General features: G+C 36.0%; 1 protein-coding gene across 1 annotated transcript; it reads left to right on the top strand.

The window, feature by feature from the left end:
• The first annotated feature begins 248 nt into the window (after positions 1-248).
• LOC107764138 (phospholipase A(1) DAD1, chloroplastic-like) lies at positions 249-1,340 on the top strand. Its single transcript, XM_016582675.2, has one exon. The coding sequence runs from the start codon at positions 261-263 to the stop codon at positions 1,338-1,340; it is 1,080 nt and encodes a 359-aa protein (XP_016438161.1). The 5' UTR covers positions 249-260.
• Positions 1,341-20,757: the final 19,417 nt, after the last annotated feature.

Below are 20,757 nucleotides of genomic sequence, written 5' to 3'. Positions count from 1 at the left end.
CCTCAACACAAATATATTATAGCACAAATTAACCGCAAATTTGCAACATATATATAATGCACTGCCCAAATCAACTACTTTTAACCAACCACATGCATTTTGGACTTGCACTGCCTAATACTAATTGGCAGTGCAACTCTAAAATTAGTTATGCTCCGAGCAGTCGTCTAAATTTGAGTATTGCTCGGAGTATCAAGATCAGTAACTCTGGCCATAACTACCTCGTTGTTGATGATAAAGTCAAACTCGGAGAGAGGTGGATGGAATTTCAAGGAATCAAAAATTGGGATGGTTTGCTTGATCCACTAGACGATGATCTTCGCGAGGAGATTTTAAGATACGGAGAATTTGTCGAAGCAGCCTATTGCTGCTTCGACTTTGACATGTTGTCAGCCACGTATGCAACTTGTCGGTATCCAACGTGTACGATGCTGACACACTGCGGACTAGGTCAGAGCGGGTACAAGGTAATAAAAAACTTGCATGCCACGTGTGCTGTTCAAATGCCACGGTGGACTGAGAGATTTCCTAATTTGGTGTCGCCGCGGTCCAGCTGGATTGGTTACGTGGCAGTATGCGATGACGTGGACGAGATTGCCCGGCTAGGTCGCAGAGACGTGGTGATTGCTTTTAGAGGTACTGCCACTTGTTCAGAATGGCTTGAAAATTTACGTGCCACGTTAACTTGCTTGCCTGATGACATGGCACCTGAAAATAGTGAACCCATGGTACAGAGTGGACTCTTGAGCCTGTACACTTCGAAAAATGAAGGGAATCCAAGTTTACAAGATACAATAAGAGAAGAAATTGGCAGCATTCTCAATACTTATAGTAATGAGTCTCTGAGTATAACAGTCACAGGACATAGTCTTGGAGCTGCCTTAGCTACACTTACTGCATACGATATAACAACAAAATTTAGTGATTTGCCTATGGTGACAGTAGTATCATTTGGAGGGCCTAGGGTTGGTAACAAGAGCTTTAGGTGCCAATTGGAAAAAAATGGAATAAAGGTTCTCAGAATTGTCAACTCTGATGATCCCATAACAAAAGTTCCGGGATTCGTGATTGATGACGTGGAAAGCCAAGGAGCAGCCACGCTGGCAAGATTGACAAGCTGGCTTGGAAAGTACATGGAAGATACTCAATGGGTGTATGCTGAGGTGGGGAAGGAGCTTAAGTTAAGTAGCAAAGGAAATAATGTAGCAAAATGTCACGATTTGAAGACATATTTGCACTTGGTGAACAATTTTGTTAGCTCATCGTGTCCCCTCGGGGCCACAGCTAAGAAAGTAGTATCAAAGAGAAAACAACGTGAAAGAAAAGCAGTTGTAGTTTAATTTGATGGATTTTCTATAATTAATACGTAGAATAAGCATAAGAATAAGAATATTGTTACGAAATAAAAGCAATTTAGTAAAACATGAACAAGAAATAAAAGCAATTTAGTAAAACATGAACAAGAATAGAGATAGAGAGAAGGAAGAGATTTTCTTCTCTAATTGTGTGTATTTTCCTATCTATTACAAAGCTTTTATATAGGCATGAAAAGTGAAGAAAATATGTCATGGAATATGTCATTGAACATAGAAAATATGTCATTAACCATTTGAGAGAAAGATCATGGAGGAAGAGTAGACATCCACCATATTTTGATTTTTATCATAACACTCCCCCTTGGATGTCCATAAATAATGTGCCTCGTTAAAACCTTATTAGGAAAAAACCCTATGGGAAAAAAATCCTAATGAAGGAAAAAGAGTACACATATTTAGAAATACGCCTTTTGGTTGCCTCGTTAAAAACCTTGCAAGGAAAACCCAATGGGACAAAACCTTGTAAGGGAAAAAGAGTACAACGCGTATTAACTCCCCCTGATGAGATCATCAGTTCACATCGTTGAGCCTTCGTATCCCAATCTTGTACACTAGTTTCTTGAAGGTTGACGCCGGTAGATATTTGGTGAACAAATCAGCCATATTATCACTTGAACGGATCCGTTGCACATTAATATCACCATTCTTTTGAAGATCATGTGTGAACAATAATTTAGGTGAAATGTGCTTTGTCCTAACTCCTTTATGAATCCTCCCTTTAATTGGGCTATGCATGTTGTATTTTCTTCATACAAAACTGTGGGTAGTTTATCACACTTCAAACCACATTTGTCTCGAATAAGATGTATAGTAGACCTCAACTATACACATTCTCGACTTGCTTCATGAATAACAATTATCTCAGCATGATTAGAAGAAGTAGCCACGATTGATTGCTTAGTCGGTCGCCAAGATATGACAATGCCACACATGTAAACACATAACATGTTTGAGATCAAGCCTTGTGTGTGTCAGATAAATACCCCACATCGACATAACCAACAAGATCGGTATTGCAATCATTGCCATAAAATAAGCTCACACCGGTAATCCCCCTTAGATAACGTAATATGTGCTTGATTTCATTCCAATTTCTCCTTGAGCGGAGCTATATCTTGCTAAGACATTAACTGAAAAAGTTATATCATGCCTTGTAGTGTTAGCAAGATATATTAGCGCACCAATTGCATTAAGATATGGTACTTTAGGACCAAGAAGCTCTTCATTATTTTCATAAGGTCGGAGTGGATCTTTATTTATATCGAGTAATCTCACAACTATCGGGGTACTTAATGGATGTGCTTTATCCACATAGAAGCTCTTTAAAATCTTTTTAGTGTATGCTGATTGAAGGACAAAAATTCCATCTTTCATATATTCAATTTGTAGACCAAGACAAAATTTTGTCTTTCTAAGATTTTCATTTCAAATTCTTTCTTTAAACAGTCTGCTGCTTTAGGAAGCTCTTCGAGAGTTCTAATGATATTTGAATCATCAACATACATGGCGATTATAACAAATTCAAATTCATATCCTTTTATAAGGATACAAGGACAAATTGAATTATTCTTATACCCTTCATTTCAACAAGTACTCTCTCGGGCGATTATACCACATGCGCCCTGATTGTTTCAATCCGTATAAGAATTTTTGAAGCTTTATTTAATAAATTTCTTGGAAACCTTAATATGCTCCAAGACAATTTAAATCTTTCAATGATATCTACTATAAGAGAACATGGCTTCATATATTCAATGTGAGGATATTTACTAATTTTCTTGTGCCACAAGTCGTCTTTATGTCTATCGACTTGAACCTTTCGAACAAGAACACATTTATACCTCAATTGACTTTATACTTTCAGGTTTTGGACTATCCGTCCAACTTCACATTTTTCAAGTGAAGTCAATTTCATTGCGTATTTTTATTTGGCCAATCTTTTATCCGTCCAAATTTCATGACAGATTTGATCTCAAGATCCTCGTCAATATTAATCATATTGAGCGCTACATTATATTAACAATATCGCCGACAATCATTTTATGTCGGTTCCATTATTACCCAATAAAGACATAACTTATTGAGATCTCTTTATTTCATTATTTTCAGGTACCTGAGCCTCTCCCATGAGGTCTTATGAAGTGTTATGTCGTGGTGCTCTTCTAGGGCACTTGCCTCCTTATTATGACCATTTTGAATATTTGCCCCTCTCCTTCTTCAAGGAGTTTTATCTTTGGAACCGATTGGTCTGTTACACTTCATGTGTGCCATAGACTCTGTCCCTCATGGACTTTATTCTATTTGGAGCATTAGCAGCTGAAATATGACATTTAGCTTTGGGTCAGCAAATGCGTCTGGCAATAATTTGTAAATGAATATCACTTGAACTTCAAGTTTATATTTTCTTGTACGAGGATCTATATGTATTCATAATAATTCATTTCACGTATCACTTTCTCAGCTGCCCATTTTCTCCCCCTAATGTTGGGATCACCAACACATTTCCCAACCATCTTTGGGAACTCATGTTTGTGCATTTTGGTGGCATAATTAAATCATATAGCACATTCATATTTCTATATAGAAATTATTTGGTTCCTGACCCTGAACCGATTGTGATAGGGAGAAATTTTCATAACTTGGCTAGATGCGTACAAGTGCTGTTGTATATTAAATAATACATCTCATACCAAAATTCATTTTTTTTGGAGTTTTGTTCTCATAACCAATGATTTAGCTATAATTGGAGGCATACAATTTCTGCTAAACCAACTTGGATTTAAACCAGTATTATCAAGATAAATCATCATAATTTATATTCTGGAACTGTGCTCTAATAATTTGAGCAAGCAATCTTGCAAAAGCCAAACTGCAAGTTGATAACAAATGCACATGTGACCATAGAATAGATGCATCTATTAAAAATCATATATTAGTAAACGGTCCACATGGCAGGTGACTGGGCCCATATATTTATCACCTTTTATTCGTTCCAGAAATCAAGAGATTCAAACTCAACCTTAACTGGTATATCATGAGAATAAGCAACACAAGAGAATTCTTGAAGAATTTTCTATTCTTCAATATATGTCAATATAATTCTTAATTAATTTTTTTGCATCATAATTGAATCAGGATGGTCAACCGGTTATGCCAACTAATATTTGTTTTAGTAAACCTCTAGTTTACTTGTGTCATATGATTTCATCATCATGCTTATATTTGTGTAGTACAAATAGGAAGAAAATCGGGTAACCTTTTATATTTATCCGGTATGATTATAGAAATATGAAGATATTCAATCTTCCTTTCATTTATAGTCTCAATTTGACAACCACTTTGACTTATACATTTGAAACTCAAAAAGTTTCTTTTGAGACTTTACAATATCAATGTCATGAATAATTTTATTCATCTGGGTAGTAACAAATCAGTTTTTCCGGAGCTCTTAACAACTTTTGTACTACAAGATCTTTTATCATACCATTCATATGGTAAATGTCTCCTTCACGGAGAAACTTATATCATAATAAATTGTCATGGTCAAAATTATCATAAGCAAAATTATTTCTTGCTTTAATTTTGCCTTTAATAATTTTTATAAGGTATGCCAAAATATTTTGGCGTATCACATGTACGAGACCAATGACATATTCATGTAACCACATAATAATATTTGTTCTCTTTATTTCACTCAAACCTCCCTCAAAGGTGAGTTGTGTGGTACTCATCCAATCATGTCTTGCATGTCTTTATTCATTACTTTTATCACATATTACCACATTCACCTTTAGGAATGGGTCTGCATCCTCAATGCTTATCACAAGTCACATTCTCTTCAAGGAATGGATCATAATCAACGATGTGCTTCATACCAATTTGATGATAAACATTGCCTTCACATTTTGAAGGACTATTTTGAGAACCCTTGTTGTTCTCCTTTTTTAATCATTGTGATGATTATTATTATTATTTGGAACGCTCTCGTTCATTGTTCAACCACTTGTCTTCATTTAGACTTATTATGCACTGCTATCATATTTACTTCAAAAATGTAGCAAATCAAGTGGGACAATTTTCATGCCTTTTCATGGAAAATATATTATTTTTCTTTAGTCATCATTATATCATAAATATGGTACATTGGGACTCAAACCCAATATCTTACCAATATAAAGGCATGTTAGGCCATAATAAATTGGGACTCAAACTCAACTCTTATCATTATGGAGCATCAGGACTTGATCCCGATGTCTTACCCTCAATCAATGGCATAATAGGCTAAACAATATTGAGATTCATTCTCAAGACTTAATTTCAATCACATGCCAAGAAAGTTATACACAACTAATTTGCATCTTAGCAAATCAAATTTGCTTTGTTAAATAAGTGTACAAATCTCAAATCAGCGTAAAGCTTTATTAATCATTTGTAGCATCTATATGAAATACAACCGTTTGTAGTCAGAATATTTCTTCTAAATTCTATTAGAGTTTAAAAGGATCATAAAATCATTGTCATAATATTTATTGAGTCTCTCTCAAAAATATTGTTGTTTTCGGGGTATACCCTACCTATTGGATTTGATTAAACGCCATGACTTTCCTTCACTCAATTCAACCAAGCAATTAGTGAATAAATTTATCAAAAGTACACCATATAGGTAACAACACACATATATAGTACTAATACATAAATTCAACATTTATATTACCTGAAAAGTGACATTATAGGTCACAACTTACCAGTTGTAGCTTGTGCATCATTCATATAAAATACTTAAAAATGGTAAGTCAGTAGCAAGCATCAAGTAGGTCATGGATACTCAAAAATACCTCTTCTAGTAGTCATACTAATCATTGTTTGCTTTCAAATGATACGACCATAAATTATGAAGTATACTTTCTCAATAGCTGGTTTGTTTTTTAAATTTCAAAGAAGTAATTAATCAACCTAGATAAAGATGTGAAGTATTTCTTGTTTTCTTCAAGATGATTTATGCTTTTAATCAGTGGGACCAATTTTATTATTATATTTTATTCCTTTTTTTTTTTGGTACTACATGCAAGTGTAAAAATCCAAAAGGAAAAAAAAATATTCATCCAAGTAAAAGAAAATATTAAAAGCGGCGAGACAGATTGAAGATAATTAACGCACAAATATGCATAAGACAATTTATATAAAATATCTTTGGTTACCATGGCATGCATCATATCAACAATTAACTGCTACTATGATTTTCACATATAGAACTTCGAAAATTTTATTCCATTCATGTGATATAAAAGATGTAATATTAATATGTGCTTATGCAATACAAGTGTAGTACGAAGTTGTGTGCATATGAGATTTTAAAGGAATGACAAGTATAAGATAATCATACCTTCTTACATTTCATTACTTACCATATGTAGTTTCTCTTTATATTTAACCGTGTGATAATATGTATAGCTTCTAATTGTAATTTTTTCGGATGTAGGAAATTTTTTTGTAGATATATATACAATTGGTTAGAGACTCGTGCTGATAACGTGTTACGAAATAAAAGCAATTTAGTAAAACATGAACAAGAAATAAAAGCAATTTAGTAAAACATGAACAAGAATAGAGATAGAGAGAAGGAAGAGATTTTCTTCTCTAATTGTGTGTATTTTCCTATCTATTACAAAGCCTTTATATAGGCATGAAAAGTGAAGAAAATATGTCATGGAATATGTCATTGAACATAGAAAATATGTCATTGAATATGTCATTAACCATTTGAGAGAAAGATCATGGAGGAAGAGTAGACATCCACCATATTTTGATTTTTATCATAACAAATACAATTATTTTTTTTTACCATTTTTTGGGGTCCGCCATATTCCCTTCGGTGACCATCCTGAGAGACGGCTTTTCCATTGCCCTCTTTGTATATCCTCGATGAAGAACAAGTACGGTATTTTATTGTGTATATATACCTGCTTCTGCTTTGGTATTGCTACTATTTTGCTGGTGTTGTTGTTTTTCCCCGGGGCGGATCTACACATACACTAATTTTGGGTGCTCGAACACCCATTAACCTCGGCTCCTAGTAGATGTAGTCCTATACAAAATTTGAGGAAATTAATATAAAAGAGCAGAAAGCACCAGAAAGACAAAAAGTCTAATGGGTGCTTTGATTAAGGGAGGGGGTTGGAAGTTTATAAAGGTTGAAGGGGCGAGGGGGTTCGAAACCGTTTCTCAACATGCCTTTTAAAACAGGCAATATATTTCTTTTTATTTTTCCCTCATATTATCAAAGCTATTTTCTACTAGTTTTCACCAGCCACTTTTTCTACACATTACTACCTTTTAAGAGTCATTTTTGCTAACTTTGGTTTATCTCTTATTATTTTACAAAATTCAATTCACTATAAAGAAAGAAAAAGGACTTCAAAGTTCGACACTTGTGAAGACGAGCAATTCATCTGAAGGGACAAACCCATCAATATCTCTTCTCATCAACTGCATTATCCATCACAGTCTTACGGCGTCCATAATATTAATACTATGATTTTCTGGATTTTGATGCTTACCTTCTTATAATTAAAAGGAGTTCTCGTTAACTTTTTTCACCATCGTGTTCAAATAGTTATGTATTTATACAATGTGATTGGTAATAACTTTACGCTAGAAAAATCTAAGCACCCACGAACTTAAATTCCTAGATCTGCCACTGGCTTTTTCATGACTTTTTTCATTAATATATCTAATAATGTTAGTACCCGCGTGATGTGCAGATAATTTGAAAGAATATTAATATTATAAAGTTATTGTATAATTTATCATATTATTTTAATAAATATTAGTTATTATTTTATTATTTATTGTAGTGCACAGAAATATAGTAAAATATATACAAATCAAAGGATACGCATCATATAGTAATTAAAAATTTCATTTACCAAGAATATATTTACAGCCGCTCGTTCTTTTTGGACTATAAGAACAAGGCCTCCTATTTCATATTCTACCTATTACATAGACAGAACTAAACTCTATATCTATCCGCTATGGCCAGCAAGGAAAACTATCTAAACTATTTAGTATCTTTCTTCATCTACTTTGTCGTTGTCCTCTAATGTGTAGTTGGAGTACAATCTCCCTGATGATATGCTTGGTGTGATGTTGCTTCTGTTGAAATTTTCGAGCATTGTGCTCCCTCCAAATGTGATAAAATTGTTTCAGCAAAGAGCCAGCCCAATACTTCTACTCGCACTCTATTGTTGTTCACTCTTCTGATTATCCACTTAACTTCCTCCGTCTATGTTCCCACTTGTCTGTGTTCTCCCATCCATTTCAATAGTACATTCCAAATAGTAGCAGAGAATGTACAGGCAAAGAAGAGGTGAGCTAAGTTTTCCTCTGCACCAGAGTTATATAGTACACATTCTCTGCTACTTCCATCACCTTTTTGATACTGCAGGGTGAGAGATAGGTATGCCTTCTTAATATTAAACTTCCCTCCTTGGACAAAATTCTGCAATTCAACCGGTTGTTTTGAGCCCTAGCATATAGTTTGGCAGTTTAAGGCCATGAGTAGCTTCACTTCAGGTATTATGACTTGTACGCATGGTCGGAATTGAATTTCGGGAAGCTCGGAGTTGATTTGGAAATGAAATTCTCATTTTGAAAGCTTTAAGTTGAAAGAATTGGCTAAGATCGGATTTTGAATAAACGACCTCAGAATCGGAATTTGAAGGTTTCAACAGATTCGTATGATGATTTTGGACTTAGGCGTATGTCCAGATCGAATTTTGGATGACCCGAGAGCGTTTCGGCGCCTATTGTGGAAGTTAGCCTTTTGGAAAAAATTTATAAGTTTGGATTGAAGTGCATTTCACTATTATTGATGTCCAGTTGGGATCCCGAGTCTGAGAATAACTCTGTATGGTGATTCCGGTATTAGGAGCGCGATCAGAAGTAAATTCGGAGGTATGTAAGTCATTTTGGAGTCATTTGTCTTAAGTTAGAAATTTGAAGGTTTTGAGAAGTTTGACCGGAAGTGGACTTTTTGATATTGGGGTGGATTCCGATTCAAGAAGTTGGAGTAGGTCCGCAATATTGAATATGACTTGTGTGCAAAATTTGAGGTCAATCGGAAGTGATTTGATAGATTTCGGCATCGAATGAAAAAGTTCAAAATTCTAAAGTTCAGAAAGCTCGAATTGGAGTGTGGTTCATGATTTTGGCATTGTTTGATGTGATTTGAAGGCTCGACTAGGTTCGTAATGTGTTTTGGAATTGACTGGTGTAATTGGACAGGGTCCCGGAGGGCCTCGGGTGGATTTCGGGTGGTTAACAGATCGGATTGGGGTTGGGAGAAAGAGATGAAGCCTACTGTCATCTGGTGTAACCGCACCTGCGAGGTCTTAGCCGTAGGTGCGGAGCCGCAGAAGCGGCCAAAGGAGCCGCAGATGCGGTTGAGAAGAGAAATGTTGGGACTGCAGATGCAGTCATCTTGCCATAGAAGCGGGATCGCACCTGCGGAAGGGGAAGCGCAGAAACGGAGTGACGGGCCTGGTGAAAGATAGTAGAAGTTGTAGTGGGGTCGTACCTGCGGAACCGCAGAAGCGGTCAAGTGACCATAGGTGCGAGAATCGGGTTGGGTAGTGTGTTCTTTTAAAAGCGAGGGTTTGGCTCATTTTCACCATATTTCCTCGATGGGACGATTTTGGAGTAACTTGGGAGTGTCATTTTCACCACCAAGCATGAGGTAAGTGATTTATGCTAGTTTTGAGTTAAATACATGATTATATACGGATTTAGACATGAAAATTAGTAGAAATTTGAAATTTTGAGGAAGACTTAGAAATTTGGTATTCTTGGATTTTGGCCACGATTTCGGGCATAAAATTGAGAGTAAATTATATATTTGAGTTTGTGAGGTTGTGGGTAAACTTTATCTTCAAAAAATTTTGGAATCCGGGCACGTGGGCCCAAGGATAATTTTATCAAATTTTTGATCGGGGTTAAGAATTGTTATATATTGGATTATAATGAGTGTTTGAGCATATATTAATGGGTTTGCATAATTATTGGCTAGTTTTGGAGCGTTGTGCATCGATTTGGGTCATCGGAAGGACTTGGAAGCCGGTTATGGAACTTTAGAGCGAGGTAAGTCTCTTTTCTAACCTTGTAAGAGGGAATTGTCCCCATAGGTGAAATAATTAAATATGTGCTCCTATTTGTGGGGGGCTGCGTACACACGAGGTGGCGAGAATCCGTGCGTAGCTACTATTGTGCTTAAGCCCGGGTAGTCTAGGACCCAAAAGCATGCTTTACTGGTAATATTTGCAATCTTGTTGTCAATTTAAAATGCTTAAAACATACCGAACGTGTAATAAATTTCTAAAAGGCTAGACATCATTTTCTTGACTTTTGAAAGAAAAATTGCCCTTTCTTGGATAATTGCTCCTTAATAAATTCTTGATTGACTGTTTGAATGTGTTTATCTATTGTGGAACAGGTCGAACACCTCGGTAGATTAAATGGATGCATTTATAGTTCACGCCATTCGACCCTCTGGCAATGCACATTTTATTATTATATTGGATCGGGCCATACGACCTTGGCATGATTTGTGCATGTTTGTATTGCTTGACTTGCAAATTTATAAATGATGATATTGATTCTCTGGCTTGAGATAAATGTATAAATAATGAAAATAAATTTGGAGATTCCCTATTAATAAAAGAATTATTTATTTGCTTCATGCTATTGAGTTACAACCGTTTATATGAAAACCCTCGATTTACTATTTTATCGGTATATTATTATTGGACCACTAGTAAGTGTCAAAGTCGACCTTTCGTCCCTACTTCTTCGAGATTAGACAGGATACTTACTGGGTATGCGTTATTTGCGTACTCATACTACACTTGTTGTGCATTTTTGTTGCACAGACACATGTACCTCTAGTGGCCCAGTGGGCGTAGCAACATGATTGATATGGAGACTTAGGTGAGCTGCATATCTCAAGACGACTCGTAGCCAGCAGAGTCTCTTTCAGAGTATTATATTTGCTTTCTGTCCAAACTTGTATTCCGGACAATTATTGTACTTCATTTGATTTCCTAATGATTGTTCATGCACTTGTGACACTGGGTTCTCGGGTAATTATCGGATATTCAGTATTAAAAATTGTAAGCACTTTTATTTATTATGTGAAGATTGCTTTTTTACTAGTTAAATTATAGGAAATTTATGGTTTCAAAGATATTAAAATGAGAGTTTAATTAATTATTTAATGTTGGCTTGCCTGACCGAGGTATCCGACGCCATCACGACCTTTAATGGATTTTAGATCGTGACATAGAGGGTCACCACCTATCAACCACTGTCTAGCATCAATTATCTTTCTTACAATCCATCAAGCTTTTTGTGGAGTCTTCATTCTACCCACTTCTTTGCCTTTTATGCAGAAGCTGTGGATCCACTTGACCTAGAGAGTGTCTTTTTTTAGGCTACTGCCCAAAGCAATTTACATATGGCTACCCTATTCCTATGAAGAAATAAATTATGTTTAGAACCCCGGCAGATTTTTTGCATACACAGTTTTTCCCAAGCCACTAATGCTCTTTTAGATGCTTGAGCATTCCCAGTCTATAAGAAAGTTCTACAAACACTAGTAAACAGTTGTAGAACTTTTTTTGGCAGTAGGAATACCTGAGCCCGGCAAGTTTGCATTTTTAATAGAATACTCTTAATCAATTACACTTTGCCACTTATGATAGGAATTTTGTTGTCCAACACCTGATTTTGGTAGTCATTCTCTCTACCAGTGGAATACATTGTTGTATGTTGACCTTCCAAGAGGATAAAGGTGCCCTAAGGTATTTGAATGGGATCTCCCCTAATGAGAATTGTGTCTCGGACAAAATCTGCTCCTTCAGTGCTTGAGAGACTCCAATTATATACAAGGAACTCTTTTCTTGATTGGCTTTAAGTCCTGTGGCATCAGAAAAGTGATTGAATGCTTGAAGCACCAATCTTATAGAAGTTTCATCTGGCCTGCAGTACATTAACAAATCATCCACAAAAGAAATGTGCACTAACTTTAGCTTACCACATCTAGGGTGGTAATTAAAGTCAGGGTTGTGCCTCAATTGCTTCAATGATCTGTTTAGATATTTAATTGCCAACACAAATAAGTAAGGGGACACTAGTTCTCCTTGTCTTAGTCCATTCTTTGCCTTTAACGTAGGATTAAGAACCCCATTGATTAGAATAGAATAGTTCACTCTGAAACACATTTCATGATTAAGTTAACAAATATTTCTGGAAAACCGAACTCCACCAGAATTGCTTTTAAAATTTCTCATTCAATAGAATCATATGCTTTCCTTATATCCACTTTCACCAGACATCTTGGATATAAACCTTTCTGGGAATATCCTTTGACAAGCTCATGTGCTACTATGACATTATCTAAGATAATCCTCCCTACTATGAAAGCAAATTCTGATGATCCAACCAAGTAGTCCACAACCAGTTTGAGTCTATCCGTAAGTACTTTTGCTATTATCTTGTAGAGAGTTATACACCAATCAATTGATCGGAATTCCTTCACAAATGTAGGATTGAGTATTTTTGGTACCAATGTGATCGTAGTACTATTGGTTCTTTGAGTAGCCTACCAGTTTCAAAAAATTGCACTCTTGCCTATGTTAAATCATTCCCAACAATGCTGAAATATTCTTTGAAGAATTCAGCAGTAAAATGACGAGTTTGAAACACACACTTAAATATGTTCTCTAGTCGAATATAGTAAATTATAATATTGTATCCACATGAATTGGAGTTAAATAGTTATTATCGTAGTTTGTAGCTAGATTGCTATTCAAGATGATCAACAATTGAGAATTATGTGATTTAAAACTAATATTAACTAAGAGTCAAACTATTGACTCATGACAAACAACGCAAGTAGTAGGCAAAGGAAGATATTAATTGGGAGAAAATATGGTTGATAAGATAGGTGCAAGATAAATGTTTGGGATTTAACTCTAGATAATTTACTTCTAATGTTCAAGTGAATCTCTCGAATTCACTTGGTTATTAGTTCAATTATTTAGTAGAAGCTCCTCTCTCGATTAAGTCTCAACCTCACAAGATAAACCAATTTTAAGCATGTGAAGATATACAAGAATTCGTAGTGGATTGGTCTTTAGGAGAACCTCTCTCGATTATTCTCCTAACTAGGTTCAATCAACAATTTAACTAGCCTTTTTCGATTACTAAGAAGAATTAAAAACTTCAACCAACAAAATATAAAGCAACAATATTACAAGTTGTGCCTCTCTTGATTACATGAACTAGTGAATATAGAAGCAACGATTAAAACATCCAAAATGATTCAATACATAAACTAGAGTTAATTATCCACAAACAAGTATCAATACACTAAATCCATCAAATCCTAAAGAAGAATTACTTCATGGATATGGAGAAATTCGCCACAATTAAGTTTAAGTTAAAGGAAAACATAAAAAAGTCCAAACCCTTGTCTTAAGTTGAGATCGAATGGTGGATTCCTTGTGCTCTTGCTTCTCCAAATTCTCCTTAGCCTCCTTAGGTCTAAGATATGTAAAAAGTCCTCAAAAATATCGTTTTTCCATGTATATATACCAAGTAGGGTCGGGCCCAAACACATACACCTTCTACTACGCGAAAAAGAAAACCTTTTTCGGACAAAACATGTGCGGCCGAGCACCTGAAAGTGTGCCCGCGCACTTTTCACACTATTCTACCCCATATGCGCGGTTAGTGCGCGGTCAATGCGCGGCCGCGCACTTGCCGCTCACTATTCACCCTATTTTGTTGGGAATTTGAAAAAAAAAACATAAAACATGAAAGTTGTAGCCCTTTGAATTAGCTTTCCAAAAATATATTGTGAAGTCAGAACGGAGTTCTGAGAGAAAAGTTATATGTATTTTACTAGATAGTGTGCAGTATGCCTGCTCGATTCTTCGTTTGTTCTTAACTATCATCCGTTGATCCCCGAACACGATCCCTGTTTAATTTCTTGGGCTTTTTCTTAGACTTCAAAGCTCCAAATTATTTGAATCCATTCCATAGCATCTATATAGCTCGGAATCACTCCTACAAGGCATAAAACACATAATTAGTGCAAAATATTAGTGATTAAAGCTCAAACTCAACTGAAGTGCAGTAAATTGGAATGTAATAATTGACAAAAATATGAGATTATAGCCTATCATCAACACCCCACACTTAAACTATTGCTCGTCCTTGAGCAATCAAACCACACTTTATATAGACACGACCTTACTAAGGCCTCATTTTGTTTTTTTAAGATTAAAACGTCTGAATCTGAATACACATCTGAATATATTAAGATGTGTATTAAGATCTGAATAGAAATAATTAAGACTGTTTGATTTTTACATCTGAATGTATAAAATTTACCTTTATTTGAAAATTAATAAGCATAAAATTCAAAATGAAATAACTAATCTAATACTCTATCAATAGAATATAGTTTTTAAAAATATGATAGTTGTTGGTAGTGATGGCTAACGTATAAATGACGACTAGAGACGGTGGTTGGTAGTAGTTTTGGTTGATGGTGGTGGTTCATGCTAGTAGTTAGTAGTGATTGGTAGTGGTGGTTGGTGATAGTTAATAATGGCAGGTGGTGGTAGTAGTTGTGATTGAGGAAGGTGGTGGGTGAGTGGTGGTAGGTTATAATGATGGGCACTGCCGGCTGTGGTTGTTGATGGTGATGTGGTGGTCAGTTGTGGTAGTTGAGATGGATGAGTATTGATTGTGGGTGCGAATGATGGTGGTCGGAGTGGTGGGGATAGTGGGTGGTGATGGTCGATAATGGTAGCGGCTATGATTGAGGATGATGGTGGCGTGGTGGTGATGGAGGTGGTGGTGGTAGTTGAGTATGATGGTAGTGGCAGCATGGTAGTAGTTGATAATGATAGGTGGTGGTGGCAGTTAATAATGAATATGTGATAGCATCTTAATGAAATTAAGTCTCTGTTATTGATCTTAATCATACAGACCTATTCAGACCCATTAAGTGGTTATGAAATAAAATAAACAAACACACTTAATGATTAAGATCTGAATAATTAAGATTCAGACTTTAAAAACAAACGCACTTAATGTTTGAGATCTGAATGATTAAGATTCAAACCTCCATTAAGTGCAAACAAATGAGGCTTATGCAACTCTCTCGACTCCTCACACCAAGAATATTTAAAATAGACTAAGCACAATAGTGTAACATCTTCACTTCAAGAATTGACTCACAAGCACCACCCATTATTCACAACTTACTCACTTACTCTAACATAGAGATCAAGAATTACCTTTTCTTCATGAATCAAGTGCCCTTACACAACAAAAGAGAGTAGTTCCAAACACAATAATATTTAAGAACGATTAGGAACTTCAAATAGAAAGAATTCACTCACTCTCAGAAACAACATTCATATGCCACAAAAGATGAACCATAGGCTTGCCCGTAGTGTACTATTCTACTAATTGAGCTCATTCAATCAAGGATCAAGTAGAACTTTTAACCGGTTGTAATGTAGGTTGCAGGACGGGTAGGATATATTTAGATATAAGAGTGACTACACCTCCCTAAGCACTTTAATACATACACTTTAACAATTGAAATCCCACACTTATGTCAAACCATATCTCCACCTTAACATCAACATACATTAACTCCCAAATTATTTAAGCACGTTTACATCAAGATTCACCACTATCAAAGAATATTTTTCACAACAATACAACATTTTTTCTTTCTTTTTCAATTCAAGTGGTTCTTACTTTTTCAAAATAATGTACTTTTCTCCTTATTTCAATAGTTCCACTCAAAAACCAAACCAACCACCCCATACTTCATCTTTTACAAAGTTCATAACAAATTCAAGTGCTCACGAGAGGTACAAGGTTCAAATAGATTGTCAATTCAAATAATTGGGTAAGGATTGTAATGTGGTTGCCAAAGAAACAGGATTACAAGCTCAAAGGGATTAACTAAGATACATAACAATTAGGTGGTAAAAGCATATTACTGACTCAATAAAGAAATGACTATATCACTTCCTAGATTGAACAAAACTACCATTTCGCTTTGCAAACACACGGGGCAAGTTCTAGACATCGAATACAATGCACAGAATATACAAACCTCACACACATGACACATAACTCACTCAGGATTGACCTCTTAAGACACTCTAGTCAAAGCAGTTAAGCAAAGTTAAAATCATACAATTAAGGTACCTATACAAGAGTCAAAAATTGAGCTTAAGCGTCACAACTAAAACACTTACTATTCTCAAGGCATAACAAAGTCAAGAGATATTACTTTCATTTCAAACCATAGCACAATGTTTCCTACTTCTAACAAAAATAAAAACTAACTACACCCGGTTCAAACAAAACCCTTGAAAAATAATCGCGGCACAAAGAAAAATCAAGGGGAAATTAATACACTAACTACAAAAGAAATTTTTTTTGTTTTTTTCTTTCGACTTAATTCCCTTAAGAAACCCGTCGAATGATATCCATCGCTGGGAAAAATCGAAAATTTTAAAAAAATTATGTTTTTTTTCAATTTTTTTTCTAATACTCAAACTAGCAAAAGCAAAAACAATCAAGCTAATTAAAGAAAAAACTAAGACTAATCTACATACAACATACAAATAACCCCTACCCCACACTTTAAGTTGTGGCATGTCCCCGTGACACACAATTAAAAAGTATAAGGTAGAGGAAACTTCCCTAAATCTCTAGTCGGGGTCTGAATCAAAGTCGGGCTCCATTCCAAGCGCCTGAACTAATGCGCACATCCATGCAGACAGCTTCTTCTCAGCCTTCTTAGGGTACACCCCACACTTATCTTTTTCACTAACAGCAGCGTTCTTTTCACGCCCTTCGCCTTCCACTCAACACTTGCAGTTGGCTTCTCCTTTTTCACTCCAGTTACTACATTCATCTCAAAAATCACCGTCTTTTCGCTCACTCTAAGCATGAGTTTTCTATCATGTATATCCTGTATAGCACTACCCGTTGCTAAAAATGGTCTTCCTAAGATGAGGGGGACCTCCTTGTTCTCCTCCATATTCATCACTACGAAATCTACAGGAAATACGAACTTATCCACCCGTACCAAAATACCTTCTACTATCCCCTCGGGTGTTATAGTTGTTTGGTCTGCCAGCTGCAAAGATATTTGTACCGACCTTATCTCTCCAATCTCCTTCTCCAGTTTCCTGTAAATAGACAATGGCATTAGATTAATTGAGGCACCAGAATCACATAAAAGACTTATCAAAATTTAGAGTGCCTAAAGAACAAGGTATAGTAAAACTCCCTAGATCTCCACACTTTTGTGGGAGTTTATTTTGTAAGATCGCATTGCAATGCTCTGTGAGCTTGACCACTGAGGTCTCTTCTATCTTCCTCTTATTTGTAAGGATCTCCTTCCAGAATTTGGCGTAAGCTGGCATTTATGAGAGAACTTTTTAAAATGGCAAGTTTACATTAACCTGACTCAACATATCTAGAAATCTCTCAACTGCTTGTCCAACTTTTCTCTATAGAGCTTTTGGGGAAAAGGTAGAGCAGACATGTGCTTGCTCACATCGTCAGATTCCTCCCATCTTGAAGTTTCCTCCTCCTTATTTTTCTCAGCTCCCTTCTTGCCTTTTTTCTTCTTACCATCTTCAATTTTCAGCTCCTTCCCACTTTCTTTTTCAGGCGCAACTTCTTTTTGAACTAGAGTGGGATCTTTCAACACTTGTCCACTTCTCAAGGTCACATCATTTACCGTTTCTTTGGAATTCTTTTCAGTATTAGCTGGCAAAGTACCTGGGATTATCTCATATAATATAATTGTAATTTGTCCCACTTGTCTCTCTAAATTACGCAAACATGTCTCAAGTTCTTTGATAGCTTGCGCCGTGAGTATCTAATCTCTTATCGGTTTTGACAATGAAGGATTTCATTAGATCTTCTAACCCAGAATAAATTGGTTGTTGAGGCTGAAACTGTGGCCTCTGTTGATTCACAAAACCAAGAGCTCCTTGAAATCTGGAGTTATTTTGTTGCCATGAATTTGTTGTACCCCCAGGTGAACTCCACGAATAATCGGGGTGCTTCTGACCCATTGCATTGAAATTATAATTACCAACAGCATTAATTTCCTCCATTGAAGCTTGACACTCATGATTAGGGTGTCCTCTTCCACATATGTCACATGCTGCATGAGGCTCATTATGTATTGAAGCTAAGGTTAGCTTCCTTATTTTTTTTGCCATGGCATCAAGTTGTACCTACACAGATGTGTTAGCATCAACCTTTTTAACACTAGTTAATCTTCTTCTTTCAGTAATCTCAGAGGGCCACTGATTTGCATCTTTAGATAACTCATCTAAATAGCGACTATCTCCTCTGGAGTTTCTTCATTAATGGACCTCCATTTGCATTGCTCAATGTTCTGCGTGAGGTTGGTGTCAAACCATCCAAAAATCCTCGAGTTGCATCCAGAGTTCTATTCCGCTATGTTGACACTTTCGCACTATCTCCTTAAACCTCTCCCATGCTTCAAACACAGTCTTAATCTCATTCTGGCAGAAGTTATGGATTTCTCTCCTAAACTTGCCCGCTTTAGCTGAGGAGAAATATTTAGCAAGAAATATTCTGGTCATCTCCTCCTATGTTCTAATTGATCCCTGGGGCAAGCTTCGAAGCCAATGCTTTGCATCATCTTTAAGTGTGAAGGGGAATGCCCTTAGATAAACTGCATCTTGTAACACACCATTGTATTGAAAGGTGTTCATGATCTCTTCAAAGTCTATCAGATGATTGTTTGGATCTTCGTTCATCTTTCCTCTGAAGACATAGTTGTTTTGGAGGGTTTGAAGCAACCCTTGCTTCAACTCAAAATTATTAGCTGCAACAGGAGGTGGTCTTACACTCGATAAGCCTTAGTTGTAGACTGGTCTCGCATAATCACCAAGTTGTCTCCCTTGGTCGGGAGCTATATTTCCGAACTAGTCTATTCCCACGGGCTGATTCTGAGCTATTCTTCGAGCTCTCTCCTCCTCATAAGCAATTTGTGCATCTCTGAGTGTTGCTTCTTCAACATCTCTTGCAGTTTTCTCTCTGAGTTGGGCTGCCTCTCTCGCAGCCAAATCAACATTCTCATCATCTTCCGCCATCTTTTCTTTAGTTGAGGATTGCCCAATCGTTTTTGTATTCTCGGAGAGATTTCTTTCCTTTCTCAATTGTCGCCTATGTTTCTTAATTTATGGTTCGTATGGTTGCAATTCCTTCCCAGAAGATCAGGTCATGCACCAATCTAACCTGTAGCCTGCGGATAGTCAAAGAACACCCAAACGTAAAAAGAGAAAAATAAAATAAAAAGAAAAAGAAGAAATCCTGAATTAGCACTACAAACTATTTCAAACACTATTGATTGTCAATCCCCGGCAACGGCACCAAAATTTGACGAGCTTGAAACACATACTTAAATATGCTCGCTAGTCGAATATAGTAAATTATAATATCATATCCACAGGGATTGGAGTTAAATAGTTATTATCGTAGTTTGTAGCTAGATTGCTATTCAAGATGATCAACAATTGAGAATTATGCGATTTAAAACTAAAATTAACTAAGAGTTTAAACTATTGACTGATGACAAACAACGCAAGTAGTAGGCAAAGGAAGATATCAATTGGGAGAAAATATGGTTGATAGGATAGGTGCAAGACAATTATTTGGGATTTAACTCTAGATAATTCACTTCTAATGTTCAAGTGAGTCTCTCAAATTCACTTGGTTATTAGTTCAATTGTTTAGTAGAAACTCCTCTCTGGATTAAGTCTCAACCTCACAAGATAAACCAATATTAAGTATGTGAAGATATGCAAGAATTCGTAGTGGATTGGTCTTTAGGAGAATCTCTCTCGATTATTCTCCTAACTAGGTTCAATCAACAATTACACTAGCCTATTTCGATTACTAAGAAGAATTAAAGACTTCAACCAACAAAATATAATGCAACAATATCACAAGTTGTGCCTCTCTCGATTACATGAACTAGTGAATATAGAAGCAACGATTAAAACATCCAAAACGATTCAATACATAAGAGTTAGAGTATATTATCCACAAACAAGTATCAATACACCAAATCCATCAAACCCTAAAGAAGAATTACTCCATGGATATGGAGAAATTTATCACAATTAAGTTTAAGTTAAAGGAAAACATAAAACAATCCAAACTCGCGAAGCCCTTCCTTCCAATCCAAGCCGGCGATTGTCTTGAGTTGAGATTGAATGATGGATTCCTTTTG

Source organism: Nicotiana tabacum, chromosome 7 (genome assembly GCF_000715075.1).
Source record: "Nicotiana tabacum cultivar K326 chromosome 7, ASM71507v2, whole genome shotgun sequence".
Taxonomy (NCBI): Eukaryota; Viridiplantae; Streptophyta; class Magnoliopsida; order Solanales; family Solanaceae; genus Nicotiana; species Nicotiana tabacum.
The sequence above is the reverse complement of the archived record's forward strand: the minus strand, read 5'-3'. Positions and strand labels throughout refer to the sequence as shown.